Here is a 17,253-nt window from a genome sequence, read left to right as displayed (position 1 = left end):
TTAAGACACACATTTTGGTTGAAAAAAAAAGATGGTACAAAATCTCGATTACAACTATAAAGACATCTTGTTCCGTTCTATGCAGATTTTTGATCGGTATGTGCGTATTACACGACAGTGGAACAACGGTACGGATGATAGATTTGACCCTACGCCTCGTATTTCATCCCCTCTTTCATCCGTCCAGCGATTCTCCCACAAACGTACCTGAACGCCTCCAACGAGTACCGAACAATCACCTGGAGGTTCTCCAGTCACGATCGCGCCGTCGAATTTCAAGCAACGCGGCAAAGCTGAAATCACGCACTCCGCGATTTTTACCAAAATACAAACTTGAAAAACTGTCCTTGTCAACTTGTTCGATAGATTTAACAATGATAATAACCTACCGCAAAAATTAGTGAATAACTGCGTATACCCTTGTAGGTATTAAGAAAAAAAAGTCAAAAGAAAAAAAAAGAAAGCCAAAAATTGGAACGAAGGATCGATGAAAAAAATTTTTTCATTCTTCTTTTCTCTGGATATATTTGTGTAAACATTCTGTCGTTCGGAGTCGATTTATTTGTCAATTATAGTGATGAATTATACTTTCAGATTGCGTAAAATAGTATAATGATAAATTATAACTATCAAGTGATGAAGTTGATAATAATTAGTGATTGTTAGACCGTCGGAATTAGCGATCGGTTCGAAGTATCGCGGTTTTATAAACTCCGGACAGCGTATTCGTGATCCGACATTGCATAAGTAAAAAAAAATTATTTACTATACGCGAGTGCATGTATTATTACAAAATCGACAGTCTATAGAAAATATGCTTTCCCTGTAAGGTGGAAATCGTGAATGTTACTAAACGTTCGCATCGTATTATACAATTTTCATATTACACTTTTGATCAATAATTTCGAAACATTGAGAAAATTCGTCCTTTAATCTTCTCTGTACTTTTGGTAAGAAAAATAAAAAAATATGCATTTCGCTGTCTGAGTTAAAAAATCTCGTATACTCTGAACAATTTTTCAATAAATTCCATTTCCATTTTGTGTTGTAAAAAATGTGCATGAAAAACTTCGACCGGATTCGACGTTGTTTTTTTTTTTTTAAATCAATTCCTACGCGTTCAGTATGACGAAAAAAAAAATTCCCACAAGCTTAGTGCCAATCCCGTTATTCGATCCATTTATTATCCGTACACCACCTACTTTAACTCGTGGGTTGTTCGAGTTTTGAGTCTACGCATCGAGTCGGCTAATTAACAAATGAAAATATGAGTAAATTAGGCTAGCTGACTCAGTGATCTTCTCCTAATGCAGGGAGGGAAGTTTAATTTCCCCTTGGCGACAAGTAGAGTGTGTCTATCTGACAAAAGTGAAAGACAGCGCCTGGCGTCGATCCAACGCCGATATTTTTACTGAAATACTTTGTTTCCTAGCTATTATTCAGCAATATTTTCTCACCTCCAATTCTGTGTTCATACTGTGTGTATAATTTTACTGCGATTCCCACGAACGATATTTGCATAATCCCAAAACGTCGCGAGCAAATCTTTGATTAATCGATATCACATTTAATTATTTGCCGTGCGATGAGGGAGAACGAGAAAAATGATCAAACGTTTGACGGAATTGTAAAAAACTTGAGTCCGAAAAGCGCTGTCGTAAAAAATTTGCACGAAGTCATGTCTTTTGACTACATCAATCGATCAAGTTATTCTGCAGTTAAGAAGGTTGATTCACCAATAATTGATACTCTTTATCAAAATCAACGGAGATATCGATTCGAATAACTTGAAAAAATTCTGATTAAATATGATATTTCAAAGCAGATCAGTTGTCTTTAGTAAGATGAAATTTTGAATATGATAAAAACAATCGTAAAACAACGAAACACCGGGAAATGGATGATTATACTAAAAAAAAATCATAACTTACTGAATTTTCAATATTTTGATTTGAAAATTGACTGAGTAACTCTCGAGACACGGATATTTAAGAAAAAAAAAATATGAAGACACTGCACGATGGAAAAAAAGTGTATATTTGAGTGAGTGATGTTGAATTTTTGGAAAGCGAGTGAATTGACGATTTTTACGATATTTCATCATTTATCTTGGATCGAATCAGATTATTTTAGATGTTTTTCACATGAAATTTACGGTGAACATGCAGTGGAGTAATTTCGATCTCGGTGAACAGCGCGTTGCGTTTTCACTATAACGCAAACTTTCACGCCGATTGTATTATATCATACAAAATGAAAATTGTCGTGCTCGGAAATGTCCGTCAATTTATTGACCGGTCAATTCCCGCAACGGAAGTGAGCTGGAGTTGTGACAGAACCGGAAGGGCAAACATGCCCTCCGCTCCCTTCGATCCGCCGTTGCTGTAATTACTCTAATGCACATCGCAACGCGGCGAATCGAATCCGTTCTCCGCAACTGCGTTCACCGATTGCAATGAGAAAAATAAAAATCATTCTAACAACCATTGTCTCGTCACATCGACACGAGTAGAAATTCATCGAGGCAAAAACTGTGCAGATTTATTTAAAAAAAAAGTACTCATCGTTCGGACAAATCGATGAAACGACTAAAATTCATTCAATACCTTACGAATTTCAAAATTGAAAGAACCTGAAGTCAAGATTTAATCTCTTTTCAACTCGGATTTCAGGATTTTGTTATACTATTATGCAATAAACGTTCGTTGTAAGTTATCTCATGAATTTTGAGCAGTGTAATATGGGGTGGTAGATTTTTTATTCAGATTACAACTGTCAATAAGAATTCATCTCAATTCGCTTTCAGAATATCTTCAATTATTGTAGATATTTTCAAATGCTTCTTTATTCCACTATAAAAATTCTTAAGCTGTAAAAATTCATTATCAAGGCGGGAGTCAAAAATCCGTAATGATCGATTGATAATCGAGATAAGACTATGAATGCATTGTGTATAATAAAAAAGAACGTGGTTATAAATTCGTGGTTTTGAAATACTTGTATAAATATAATAACAATATTTTCACGCGTAATAAAGAAAACTCCGTGACTGGCGCACAATTTGCGAAGTTATAGTCGGGTTACACATATTTATGCATGTGATAGAAATGTTCTTACGGTTAGGCGTGCAGGTTCAGCTACTCGTATAATACGTATATTAATATGCCGGAGGACGACGCGCTGCAAAGTGGAACAAAATTGGCGTGAGAGTGTGCCACGGTTTAAATTACACAGATCTTTTACAATATGCATAGATATGTTATAAACGAGTTCCGCAACTCGCAGCCTTGGGTGTCGCGGATCTTCTTCTCGTATGAAAAAAGGCACGTGCTCAACTACGTACTTCGGATGTACACGGTGTTTACGAATTCTTTTTCAGCTATACCGCAATTTACGCTAAATATTGCCTGACCTAGCCTTCGATAGAATAATTCACATTTATCGGAATTCAAATAATGCATGAATAATTAATAATATTCATTCTAATGCGGCATCATTTTTTTTCTGTTTGTATTCATACAGAGTTAGTAAAATGAAAAAACTGAAATAAACTCGTTTTTATACAAAGTACCATCGATTTTGAGAAAAAAAATAAATTAAAATTAAAATTATTTTTCATCATTCTATGTATATTACTATACCAAACACTTTTTTCTTACTTTTCTTACGGAAAATCGCATGTTTCTTTTTTTTTTTTTTTTTTGTAAATGGACAGGTAGATAGTAAAATATTTACCAAGTAATACCGAAGGTATTATTATTAATGTGTAAAAAAAAATTGTTATTATTCAACGGTATATTTTTTGAAAGATTACTGGACAGATTCAAATCTTCCAGCTGGAATACCCGAAAAAGTCGGGGAATTTGAGATTTCAAAAAGCGTACGAATCCTGTTAATTTATATTCACATTGGATGAGGAACGTATTATCGATAGTTTAATTTAAAAAAACAAAAATAAAATTAACAAAAAAAAACTTGATTAAACTAAAGTAATGTAACAAGAAACACCGGGACTTTAGTATTAACGATAGAATCGCTCCACAGTCTGACACCAGTCTTCGGGTGCTCTTTGGTGAATAGACAAGCTAATCTAGACCCAGACACAGGTGTGCATATAACAGGGTTTGGAAACAATGCCGGGCTCTTAAGAGCGTCTGCGAATTTAGTACGTGAATAAAGGAGGCGGCGGGAGTTTCTTTTGTCAAATTTTTTATTTTCCTCTTTTTTTTCGTTTTTCTTTTTTATCACTCATTTTTCTCCAACAAGGTGCGTCAACGATATCGAACAGACACTTTTCACTCCTTACATAGGCACTTGACGAGGCGTGCCTTGTCAGCCTTGCTTTTCTATCGATTATATTTATCTTCTCATTCTCGTCCGATTTTCGATTAGGAACTATATACGCGTAATTATTCTCTCTTTTACGGCGTAGTTTAAGGTGAAGTTATCGATGTGGAAATGTAGGAAAATAGAAGGATCGATACGTGAAATTAAACGTATAAAATAAAAAAAATAAAAAAAAAAAAAACGCGCAACACTGTTTTAACAAATTTTACAATATATAAATTTGAAATATGAAACAGTCGAAATGTAAAATGGTTAAATTGCATAAAATCGAAACATGGAATATCTGTTGCTTATATACTCGTATTTTCATTCATTTTGACGATTCTATATTCTCGCTTCCTGTTGAAAATTCGATATTGTGACTCTTGAATCCTACTTTCTGATCTTTCAACATTTTCACCCCCTACCCGTAATTCAAATTCGAGCATGTAAGGCTGTGTTGAACCTACCTAAGTTAATTCTTGTGACCCCCCAGCGTTGAGTAAAGTCGGCAAGACACGCGATCTGATTGCGGAGTCGAATTAAGCCAGTGAAGAGCTACGGCTACTAAGGCGCAACTGTTATTACATTAATATTTAATTAGCTCTTTTGCAGACAATATGTATGCATATATAGGGCATTCTATGACATCACGATCAGGATACTACGTCGATGTCTCAGATTGGCTTTATAATTTCTTCTGTGAAAAACGAAATCGCAATTTTCTTCAGAATTTTTCGACCCAGCATATCTAAGATATGATTTAAAAACTGCAAAAAAAAAACCCCCACCGTATAAAATCTTCCACGGATTGTTTAATTCACTCGCGGTTACCTGAACGCGGAAATCAGCCAAGCCGAGTAAAATTCATTACGCGTGTAAGATTTGAAATTCGAACCTCTTCGATGACATGTAAGTTGAAAAGTGTTGTTAGGCATTATTTCTGTCCATTATCCAGGCTGCGGATCCAAAACGTTTCAACGCATCGCGTAAAAAGACGGATCCGCACCGCGTGATATATTAGAGAGAGCCGAATAACACGGCCAAATTACGAATTCGAGTCGCTAATGACGTGCCGTAAATAAGGTTGCATGAGCAACCGGTATAATCAGCATTAGGTCGGTATATGTACGAGCATCTGGATTACTTTTATTTGGCACGTGTGTAATCCAAGACGCGAATTATCCTTAATGCCAGTTTCTATTTCGCGATAAAGGAACGATCCATCATCGAGCTTTATGATTTATTTTTTTTTTTATATCCGTGACGATCTTTTTCTTTTCTTTTTTGTTCCGATATTGCAATTATTAAAGAGTGCAAACTGTGCCAGACAAGACGGCATTCGATAATTGAAAAGGAAAATTACAACAGGCCGAAAGTGCCGGAAAACAAATGTTCAAAAAATGGAGTATGGCTGTTTTATTTTCGCTTATCGCTTGAATTCGTCGGTGGAATTCTTTTTGAAAAAAATTGCACTTACAGCCTTTTCTAATTCTCATCTTCAATCAGACAAATCTATAAATTAGGTAAAAGCAAAACCTACAAGTTCAGGACAAGAAAATCACAATAATGATAATATTAACGTGCGAGGGCTTATCGTCTAATCAAATTTTACAAAAACTCCATGAATCGAATGATTCGTCAAACTTTTTTATATTATAATCTTCTCATCATTGAAAGTTGTACAAAGTATTGAAGAAAAATCACGAAAATTACACGCATTGGAGGAAAAGAATTTCTTCACTTTATTCAAATACAGCGCAAGACCTATTTTTATTTTCCATTCGAACAAGTGCCATTTGTATCGGTAACAAAATTTGGTCAATACAACAATTTGTCTTGTCGAATAAAACCACATATATTCGGAGAAACAGAAAAATTCTTATCCATATGCAGTAAATACCAGATATTTAAACCAGTATGCACAATTCAACTAAGAATCGATAAAAATCCTAGCGAATTATCGTAAAAACATATCAACTTCGTTCGTTTCAAAAAGAGAAATAAGTATATCTGGGCTCGCGTGGCAGACTCGTACTGCGGCATAAATGTCCAATGGGTTTGAAGAAATAAAATTGATGATCTGAGTGTACGCACATGTGTATATTAGGAAGGATACACAGTCATATGGGTGTAAATCATTCGCACACTCGTCTTTATGAGACGGATTGTATTTAACCTGAAATCCTAGTTGCGTTGTCAGGTTGTCCCTACCACATATACAACCCATGTATGTATACGTTACAGGCATGTTATACACCTGCGGCATCATTATTCCCCTGTCCTCTAGGCATTGTAAAATGCGTATACTTATTGTATATTCATGCGTCTATAAGTCTTGCTGTTGTATGTGAAAAAGCACAAGGAGATGTCATCGAATCGCAGGATATATACATATATATCCTATACATAACATATATATGATGTATGCAGTACATATACACACATAATTCGCGAATTTACGCTCACGTTCGCAGCTGCTTTCGCTGTAAGTGGACGAAATCGAGTTCAAGGAGATAGAAATGGCACATTTAACGTGCCGAAAGATACATGGACACGCTAATATTTCGCGAAAGGATCGACTAATTCGCGTGGAGACTTTTTTTCTTTGAGGATAACCGGTACGTGAGATCGAAATTATCAGCAGGTTGTAATTATTTTAACGTTAAAGATTCAGGCTTTTAGAACGAAATCTGACAGACTGACTTACGAATTTTTGCGAATCGTTTCAGTTCGTTAGCTATCGGCAATTGGTAACGTGAATGTCATGAATTTGGAAAAATTGCCATATCTTTTCGTCCAGTATAAATACGTTTCACTGTATTGAACAAAAAGGAAAAAAAAAAAAACATGTAGGGGAACGAGTGATTTTACTTTTTTGATTCACCTACGAATTCATCGTGGTTGATAATTTTAGTTGAATCGACGTACTAAAACTTGCAGTTTTATTCGATTAATTAAAGGATTTTCATCGCAAAACTGAATGCAAATAATTTGAATTCATTTATTCCAGCCAATTAGAGATTCGATAAAATAAACCGATTATATTTATCAAGGTATAGGAAATATTTAAACTGATACAAAAAGGACTGTAAATTACAATTCAAACAGTCTCTTAAAAATAGTTAGTATATTCATTTGGTTACAGACGACGATAATATTTTTTATCAATTCAAACGATTAATGCATTTTATTCAAATATATTTTCGCTAGCTAGATTCAAGTTCCGAGCCTCATTGAATACATCGTAATGAAAAGAGTATTACTCGTTATTGCAAATAATGTTTTTCAGTCTATACGAAGATCGAAAAATTGTCATTTCTTCGATTTCATGCAAACTATGTGCACGTAGGTGGCAGTAAAACTGTTACAGATATATGACGTGATCGATCAGGCGTTTAATATATATGTAAATATACGTATATGTCACGTACCACGGTCGTTGTTTAATCAATACGATAGAAAAAGGCGATTTTTCTCATCCTAATTTCCACCTGCCAAGCGCTTGCGCTCGTCTTTTTCCCCCCCGATGATATCACCATTGCATCGTTAATATCCGCAATGCAAGCTTGGAATTACTCCTGATCGTTGATTGCTGGTGATTTTACGTTATGAAATAAAACGGAAATGGCTTATACCGTAGACATTATATTCTCAACGACAGAAATGAGCAAGAGAGGGGAATTAAAGAGACGGATAAGGATCGGCTGCGGATACGCACGTCAGACACTCGACGCGGCATTATCACTTACATTGCGAATCGATCATTTAGGAAGAGTCTGCCTACGGTTTCGCCCACGTTGGACTCAATCCCTACATTATACTTATATCTCAAAATGCGCAGAACGCACATAGGCATGTAGGTATGTAGGTACGTTGTACACGAACGGTTTGCCGTTCACTGCCAGTTGCGAACTGTTGCCTTATAACTTCTGAACCGGGACTTGACGGAAATTGCGAAATAATTATCCTCTTTGTCCTGCATATAATAATAACCGCAGCAATAATTATTCTCCATAAAATACGCCCAGATTAATTTCTTTGCTCGGTGATCCTCCAGAGTTTCTGTTATTATATATTTTTTCGGTATATTATTTCGTTATTTTTTTCCTTGTCATTATCAACAACGATGAAAAATACGATTTGCAATAATTCATCGATTAGCTTGGACTCTGGACTCGAAGAACTTGGTACACATGTATCGTTATTAATATCTTTTTATTTCCCATCGGTATAATCGCATCAGTGTTTTGATTACACGCGTGCTGACTTTACCGTTTAAAATATCGTAGACGAGAGTTTATCAGCTGATATTCGAAGTCAAGGAATGGGGGATATTTTATAATACAACGCGACCGATTATTATTCGAGGTGCGCAGTGAAACCGGACGGTCGGAGTGCACGTCTGCTGCAAAAGTACATTTGGCACATAACGTATGAAATAAAAACAAGATAGTAATCGACAAGGAATACAAGTGAATAAGTTTTATGTACGCGATGCGGAAAGTGAAAAGTGTCGTAATTTACCATCATTAGTGGAGTTTGCGAAGAGGAGGAAACATTGTTAATCAACGACGAAACAAAAAACCGACATGATGGTGATCTCGCAAAGGGATGCTAATATTTCGTCGAACATTCGCGCGATCATAAAACAATTAAATCTAAACCCGGTCGAGCGAAGAAATTACTTGAACAGAGAACGGGATAATAAATCTAAGAAAAATGGTAAAATCAACGGCAGTCATGTGACGAAAATTAATATCGGGGTTTACGGATACAACGGCGATTACGAACAGAGCCATAATCAACCGAAGCTGAGATCGAACGCGAGGCAGAGAATCGTTGTGACGAAGGTAAAAGAACACTTGAAATTTGGAGTTCATTGGCATGTATTGAAAGTTATTAATTATTGTCGAAAAAGATCGTATAATATTAGTTGTCAAAGAGCTCTATGAAGCTCTTTTATTTCGTCAACTGGAACAATTTTATCATTGAAAGTTTGAATGTTTTTAACCGATTTTTGTTTTCAATCGTCCATTTGATTATAGTTTCAATTTTGAAAATATTCTATTTCGGAGAGATATTTTCCAAGTATTGCTTGTACGCTATTACATATGCCGAAAAAAAAGAAGAACATCGCTATGTTGAATTCGAGACGTTTCTATTTCTTCTACAATTTTACTAAATTTACCTGAATATTTATGAAGCTCTTACGATGAATTATTTTAATGAGATCAATATACTTACATCAGTTTTCTTGATGTATCGAGGTACTTCAGAAACAAGAGCGCAAGACGTAACGAAAAAAAATGAATAACATGAAAAAATGAACGGAAGTTGTTTCTACCGAGACCCAAAGAACGTTTATGAGGTCGACGAAAAAAAAAAAATGACCCGCTTGGCAAAGAAAGACCTATATACGGTTTGAGCGTTCAGCACAGCGCATTTTAACGCCCATTTATTATACAAACCGACGGTGAGCTGTCGTAATATATTAATAAAAGGTTCGTAGGTTTTACATTAACGGGTGTATATGAGTTTTAATTCTACAACATTTAGCTGAATGCTGTGCATTCAAGATGTCGACGTTTTGAAATATAAGTTAGAAAGTACAAATTACTGCGTTACAATATATATATATATAAAGGTATTATGGACTTGACGAAACGTAAAAAGATCTCATAAAACGGAAAGCAACATATATATATATAAATAATAATAATTTTTATCTTTTATAAGACCGCATCAAATCTACGCTGCAGTTTGCTGTATAAAATAACGCAAAAATTTTTAGGTTTCATAGTCGCTAATCCACACCGGGGTATAATGTTAAAATGTATAATTAAAATACACAAATGCCTGGAGAAGCCTGTCATTGGAAATTTGCATTTTTAAATCCCGGAAGAACGTCGCGTTACATGTTTATCCGTAATTATAAGATAATAAAAAAAAGATGATCACTTTTACTATCGTTGTATATGAAATTTAGATTTTAGAAAACCTTGCTGTATAATTGTTGAAATCTGTGACTAGAGTAATTTTACGTATGTAGTCGAACTTTCCGTATTCACGGAACAGGTTTTCTGTATATATGTATATGTAGATATATTATATTATTTGATTTCTCGGCATGTGATAAAAAAACAAAAACCCGTTCCCCGTATACGGAAATTTCGACTACATACATAGAATATATATATATATAAAATCTCTTACATGTATATTTATATAGACTTATTAAAGTACCAGCTGACGATTCGGGCTCGATTTCATTCCTGATTCTTACAATTATAAACAAGTTATACGTATGCATCAGTCAGGTTTCGATATAATCTTATCAACGATATACAATCTCACGAAGAAATATGACGATCGTTTTATACTTAATTCGATAAAATTGAAACAGGTGCGAATAGGGTCGATGAAAATATTCTGTTCTAGACGATTCTGTACATCCATATAAATACGTTTTTCTGAAGCAATGTTTCCCAAATAAGAGGTTTAGAATTATTTATCAGATTACTTATATTTTTATACATTCGTTACGCGTTTACGTTGCTTTTCTGTATCAACGTCCCATCATTTTGCTCTGCAGATGAAGATCGAAACCGTTCATTATTATTAATAATACGTACCTGTAGTATAACGTATAACCAGCAACCATTAATTTCGGAGAAAATTACCGCACTAAGAGACGGTGATAATTGCTTACATAGTTGTGTTTGTCGAGAAGCTGCTTCTTCTTACTGGCGAGCTGATGCGGTTTTTTGATTAAATTAATGCGCCCCTCGGTGAAAAAAAAAAAGAAGGTATTACATGAATTCACCTCGCGTACCTGACAGCTTGCTCACATAGCAATGGCTGTACGTATATTTCCATTCTTTTTTCAACACTCGACCTGTTCGCTGCACGATTCTTTGACTGGAAAATAGACCAGAGAAAATGTTCATCGAGTAACTCGGAGTTTCTACGAATCCTGAGAAAATTACTCGAAGGGAGCAAAAAATTTTCAACAAATTTATGCAAAATATGGGAATTTCGTGTAAACTTCTACGTAATTAATTCGTCGTATGTTTTGCATAAATTTGTTGAAATCTTTTTATATATAAGGTATTCCACCCCAAACCGGCTGACGTCCTGACCATCTTTATTTATTTTATTTATTTTTAAGCACGGTGTAGAGTGTACAAAAATATCAAATTTTTAGATCAAGATGAAAGTGGGAAAGCTTCTGATTTATAAGCTACAGGCGAAACAAGTAATTAAAATGTGAGAAAATTCAGATCAAATACAAATTTCAAATATACAAATTTATATTTTATACGGTTTTTAAACGGAGAATAATGTTTGTTCGAGAAATACGAGTTGTCTAATTCTAACGAAAAGACCCGTCATTGGTCAGTCATTGATCCTAGTTTCGTCCGAAGAAGTTACGTATCTACCTAACTCACGCTTTCTAACTAACGATAAAAAAAAACTGTAACAATAGATTACGGCTACCAAACACTATCACAACCTCCATTTTGTAATCTGGTTTAATATAAAGCGAGGTGAAGAAAAGGTGGCAAAGCAATGACCTGTTGAAATATTTTGTTAATCTTTGGTCTATGTTCGAAATTTGGTTTTTTCATTACTTTTCATCTGTAATCTACCGAATTGTTCTGCGTTTTTTTTTTCTACGACCATCTTGATCAAAGTTTTCCCAAATTTATTTCTTTTGTTTATTTTATTTTATTGACTTTATACTTGATGTTTATATGTACAATATTCTTCCGCCAGCGAAAATAACTAGTATAATATATCGGTATCGGATAGATTTTCTTCGGTCAAGAAATAACCTGCAGAATTTTGTCAGATCTAAGCCTTGGCATATTTCAGATAATTTTCTCTGAAATTCATCGATTAATTAACAAGCAAAGTCCCGATCTAAAAGCTTTGAAAATTTTCACTCCGAGTTACGACGAGTTGAAACAAAAATCCCACTTTCAAAACCGATTTCAATAATTCGTTGAGAAAAGTATTAATTCTTTTTCGAAATGCTCAGTCTTAGCTCAATGCAACATTCTACCGCATAACTTTTCCAATCATCATTTCAACAACATTGGAAAGTCATCATAAATTATACATATAATCATACAATAATAGTTACGAATACGTATATATAACGTCCCGTGAATAATTTTTCAGTCAATTCAGGAGAAAGTTTTACCGTGTTTGTCATCGAGTTTTTCACCCAAACTTTGATGTAATTAAAGAATACAGTCAAAATCTTACGGCAAAACAAAACGGACAGATCCCGGATAAAAATTGAAATCTTTCACCAGCAGTAGCCGTGAATTTCAATTTCTTTTCTCCATCTTCTATTTCGTTGGTCAATTTTTTTTTCTCCTATACTATTTAGGATTATTATTGCTATAGCAATCCATTATATCGCGATGTTCGAACACACATTGCGGCTTGAAAAATTATCAAGTTATACTCATACAGTTACATTGCATACCTACATATGTAAAAACTATCACGCTGATGCTGCAAACTTTTGACCGATTTATTTGGATTTACTATGTGCAGATTAGATCACCGCGTCTGCTGCTAAAAATAATCAGGCAAATATCCTGTTTTTTTATTTATTTCTTTTTTTTTCTCAGCCCCCGTATTTGAATAGTGAAAGATTCTTCAAACAACAGCTCTCGCGGATTACTGTACATGCGATAAAGGCATACAGAATAATCATCCGCTATTATAGTTGATGTATTATAACGCCGCGAGGGTAAAAATAATTATGCTTGCGTACATAAATTTTTTTTTTTTTTGCGAGAGTTTACCAACTCTTATATTAAAACATCGATAAAACTATACCTAATACTGCAGTAGATAAAAAAGGAAGAATTCATGTTTGTTATTTAAAAAATACGTTAACCGTATGCAACCTACATTTAACGCGTGAATGTGTGACACGAATTGCTGAATTCGAAAGAAAATTGGAAATCGAATTTCGTGTTATTTACAAAATTCAATCTTATGTAAATAGTGCATTACGTAATGTTTAGTCAAATTTAAGACTCAGATATATGTATACTTCTTCATTTTTCGCTACCAAATTCGTCACTGAAACGATAAAATAAAATGTTTTTTTCTCTCATTTGCTTTTTACAGTCGACCACGACGAAATCCACGACCGAACATGTAACCCAAACTATAAGGTCACAGACGAAAGAAGATTTACGTAAGTACAAAATTATAAATTTTCCAAATTTTACTGAAATCATACTTTTATGTTTTCCATTTTCATTTTTTGTTGTTCGGAAGTATTTTGGAGTATTATGAAATACATTTGACAAATGCTAAATTTCACTTTGAGTACTGTTAATAATAGGGTAGGGGTAAATAACTAGAATTGTCAATACGAGAAAAGACTAGAATAACGAACTTTCATCGACGCGAAAATTTTATTCGTATAATTTGAAAATTTGTAAAGTTCAAGTACACAAAATTGAAAACATAGTAAGTCGAAATGAAGAAAGAGAAAGTACGGAAAGATCAAAACATCGAACAGCATAATCGAGAATCTGTACACGATTTTATATTATCGAGAGGAATTCTGACGATTCTACAGTTTGGCATTCTAAGTTCTGACCTTTCTAATCCTTTACTTCTCCATACTTCGACTTTTGAAATCTTTAAATTCTATACATCGAGTTTGCGCTTTTCTAAAAATTCGTCATTTTAGCCCTTCGATTTTTTCCATTTTTCTACATTTTTACCCCCACCCTGAGTAATGCGATGAAAAAATGATGTGGAAAAGCAAACTTGCGAATCGACAAAACTGACAATTTTTCTCCTCGAAAATTACAGCGGAGCTTGAAAGCGAGCCCTTGAACCACACGGCGGCGATGCACCGAATAAACGTGAGGCCAAAGAACCGCCGTTTGCCTCGACGAGTAGCGCCGCAGAAAATCGGACCATCGTCAAACATCCCGACGATATCCGAGGGTTCGGACACCTTGGACAGCCTGGAGACCCTGGGAAGCGTTACGGATTCGCCGATAGAATCGCGGAACGTGACGGTGATCAGAAAGTCGTCAAGCCGTCTGAGCAAGACGACGGATATATTCGGTGAGCTCGAGGCGAAGCTGAGCTCACCCGGAAGCGCGCTTTCGAAGTCGCCGGACAGCCTGGAGAACAACGGGACGATTCTATCCCTGCCTGTAGAGGAAAGCGGGCAGATCGGAGATATGATAAAACCTGTGACGAGGAAGCTGTCCAACCGGATATCGAAGGGCTCCGACATATTCGCCGAGCTCTCGTCGAAGCTGCCGAGGAGAAGATCCTCGGTAAATCGTCAGTCAAAGTCGCCGGACAGCCTCGACAACACCTGGTCGAAATCGACGGACAGTTTCGAGCGACTCGACGAGTCGAAGGAGCCGCGCAAACCGATTCCGATGAGGAGGACGCTCAATCACCAAATATCGAAGTCGTCGGACAGGGTCTCAAAGTCCTCGGACAGCCTGGAGAACCTGGACAACCTCCCGGCGAACCTGAACACGGTTAACAGCGACGACTCGATCGAGAGACGGCGGAACAGCTACGAGCTTAGGAACGTTCAGAGGTCGAGCAGAGCGATGTCAAAGTCCTCGGAGAGCTTCGAGGTACTTGAGGAGGGCGAGAGGCGGTCCGAGGACGCGGAGGAGACGCAGCGGGGACTCGCCGGGTCGGCGGAGAGCCTCGACAAGACGGATGAGGTAGCGCGGGAAAAAACCGAGGCGAAACGATCGAGCTCGGACCTCGGCAAGCGGTGCTGGAGGCCCGGTAAACGGACCACCGTTTCGTCCGAGAGCTCGGACAATATTGAGCTCGATGACGAGCTGGAGAACCGGAGGGCGAGGAGACCGTCGAAGAGGATCGCGAGCACGAGTCTTGGCGACGCTGTTTTACCGGCTAACGATGATACGGAGAGGAAATCGGCGCCGATACAGACGAGAAAGAATTCCAGATTTCAAAAGTCTTCGGAGAGCTCCGAACTCGGCAGCACCGACACCCTCGACTCTGATAAGAAGAACAAATCCTCGACGAGCACCGAGACCCTCGATAGTCTTGAGAAGGACGTCGAGCAAGACCCGAGGGAGGAGGAGGAGATCACCGACACCGTTGTCGAGAAAAGGGAGACACGCGTAAGGGGAATAGTTTTTTTTATTTATTTATTCATTGTTGTTTTTGTTTTTATTATTATTATTGCTTCTTTTGTCAAACAATCATTTTTTTTTATCTCGCTTGTCATTCTGGTATCGCTACCATTTATTTTTAACATTCTAACGTACCAACTAGCTTTCGTAACGAATCACTTTTTGCAAAACTATTAAAATATAAAAAGCCTTTTTTTAATTTTGCGTATCTCAGATTTATATTGAAAAGTTCTTCAGATTTGATTCCGTACTCGCGAGAATCGGTGATTCGAATTTCAATAACCTCACTGCAGAATAATTGTTCAAACTCTTCGTGGTAACGAACGGGACTAAATTTTCCGTAAAAAAAAAAAAACGGCAAATCGAACTTTGAAACCGAATCTCCTTTTTCAAGAACTTTTATCATTCGATCATGGAATGTTTCCAGTATTTGAAAATTCGGCAATACCTTTGCAAAGTAATTGAGACAAAATTTATCTGGTTGTAAAAACCATTTTCGCAAAGTTTTTCGGATAGAAATATTTTAACGAGGAATTAATTGTTTACAACACTTTGCTCTATCAATCAGACGACGTGAGATAATTTATAACCGAAAGTTCGTATCGGATACACAAATCGGTGCTTACAATTAACGCGAATATAAGCTTGCTAAAAAGATATCGCTGTTCGCTTACCCGGGACGCTTTGCTTAAAACCCGGATCGGCTGTTTTTCAGGACGCGTGGGCAGGTCAAGTTCAGCAGACAGATTCGAACGTCCTCGAAGTGGAGGAAACGAAATCGCTTATATCAGATAAATCCTACTGGCGACAGTCTTCGGACGTTAAGGAGAACATAGACATACATCAGCTGCTGGCGATAACGATCGTTCAACACATCGCGGACAATGGGAATCAAAGAAACTCTGTAATCTTTCCAAAGAAGAAATTATCCTCGCCTCCAACTTCGCCTGAGAAGCAGCAAGACGACAACAAAATAATGTTCAACAATTTGCTTGCCAGCAAAAACGACGAGGATTTGCAAAACATGTTGAACGGAAATATTTCCGAAGTATCTACCGACACTAAAAGCTTTAAAGAGAAACTAATTATGTTCGAAAAGCTTGGCAAATGAGAGCTTAAAATATGCATTTCATAAACTATTATATCAAGCTGTAATCGCTGCTGCCACTTCTGCTACTGCTTATACGTATGTATGACATGTACATAAATAATTTTTATCGAATTTTCTCTACTTTCATGTTCTCTTATACGCATATCCTTCTCGAATTCTTGGATTTCGTTTTGGATTTTATACATAAAGCTTGTTATTTGAGAAAATTACGTTGATACTTTTCGTTTCACCTCTATTCTTTAGTTCGTATATTTTATGTAAGAAAAATCAATAATAATATTATTATTATTATCATTGTTATTATTATTATTATTTGTACACAATTATTATTGCGTGTGAATTTTTGTATACCTAATGTAAAAAGATGACGTTATATAAACCTAATTATTTAAATCTCTGCTTCAATTTTTTTGCTATTCAATTGTATTATTGTATACTAGTAATCTAGAAACTCTGAAATTTTCAGGGACTCGTTTATCACGCGTAAAAACCTGGAAATCTCAGGGAATTTTTAGACAGTCACGGAAATTGAGCCGACAAACACGAAATAACAAATTTCTTACTGTACTAAAAATCATTTCAAACGAGGTCTTCAAAATTATAGTCCCGATAGACCTAGAAACATTTTCACGT

The 17,253-nt window shown here is 36.0% G+C and overlaps 1 protein-coding gene across 1 annotated transcript in view; it reads left to right on the top strand.

Moving 5' to 3' along the window:
• The window catches only part of LOC124306607 (uncharacterized), an 84,455-nt gene extending 67,442 nt beyond the window's left edge, over positions 1–17,013 (top strand). Inside the window, exons 10-12 of the mRNA XM_046767395.1 lie at positions 13,483–13,552; positions 14,182–15,497; positions 16,225–17,013. Coding sequence (XP_046623351.1) covers positions 13,483–13,552; positions 14,182–15,497; positions 16,225–16,620 — 1,782 coding nt within the window. The 3' untranslated portion in view covers positions 16,621–17,013. The remainder of the gene's footprint in view (positions 1–13,482; positions 13,553–14,181; positions 15,498–16,224) is intronic.
• Positions 17,014–17,253: the final 240 nt, after the last annotated feature.

Source organism: Neodiprion virginianus, chromosome 6 (genome assembly GCF_021901495.1).
Source record: "Neodiprion virginianus isolate iyNeoVirg1 chromosome 6, iyNeoVirg1.1, whole genome shotgun sequence".
NCBI classification, from domain to species: domain Eukaryota; kingdom Metazoa; phylum Arthropoda; class Insecta; order Hymenoptera; family Diprionidae; genus Neodiprion; species Neodiprion virginianus.
This window is presented reverse-complemented; position numbering and strand designations above follow the sequence as displayed.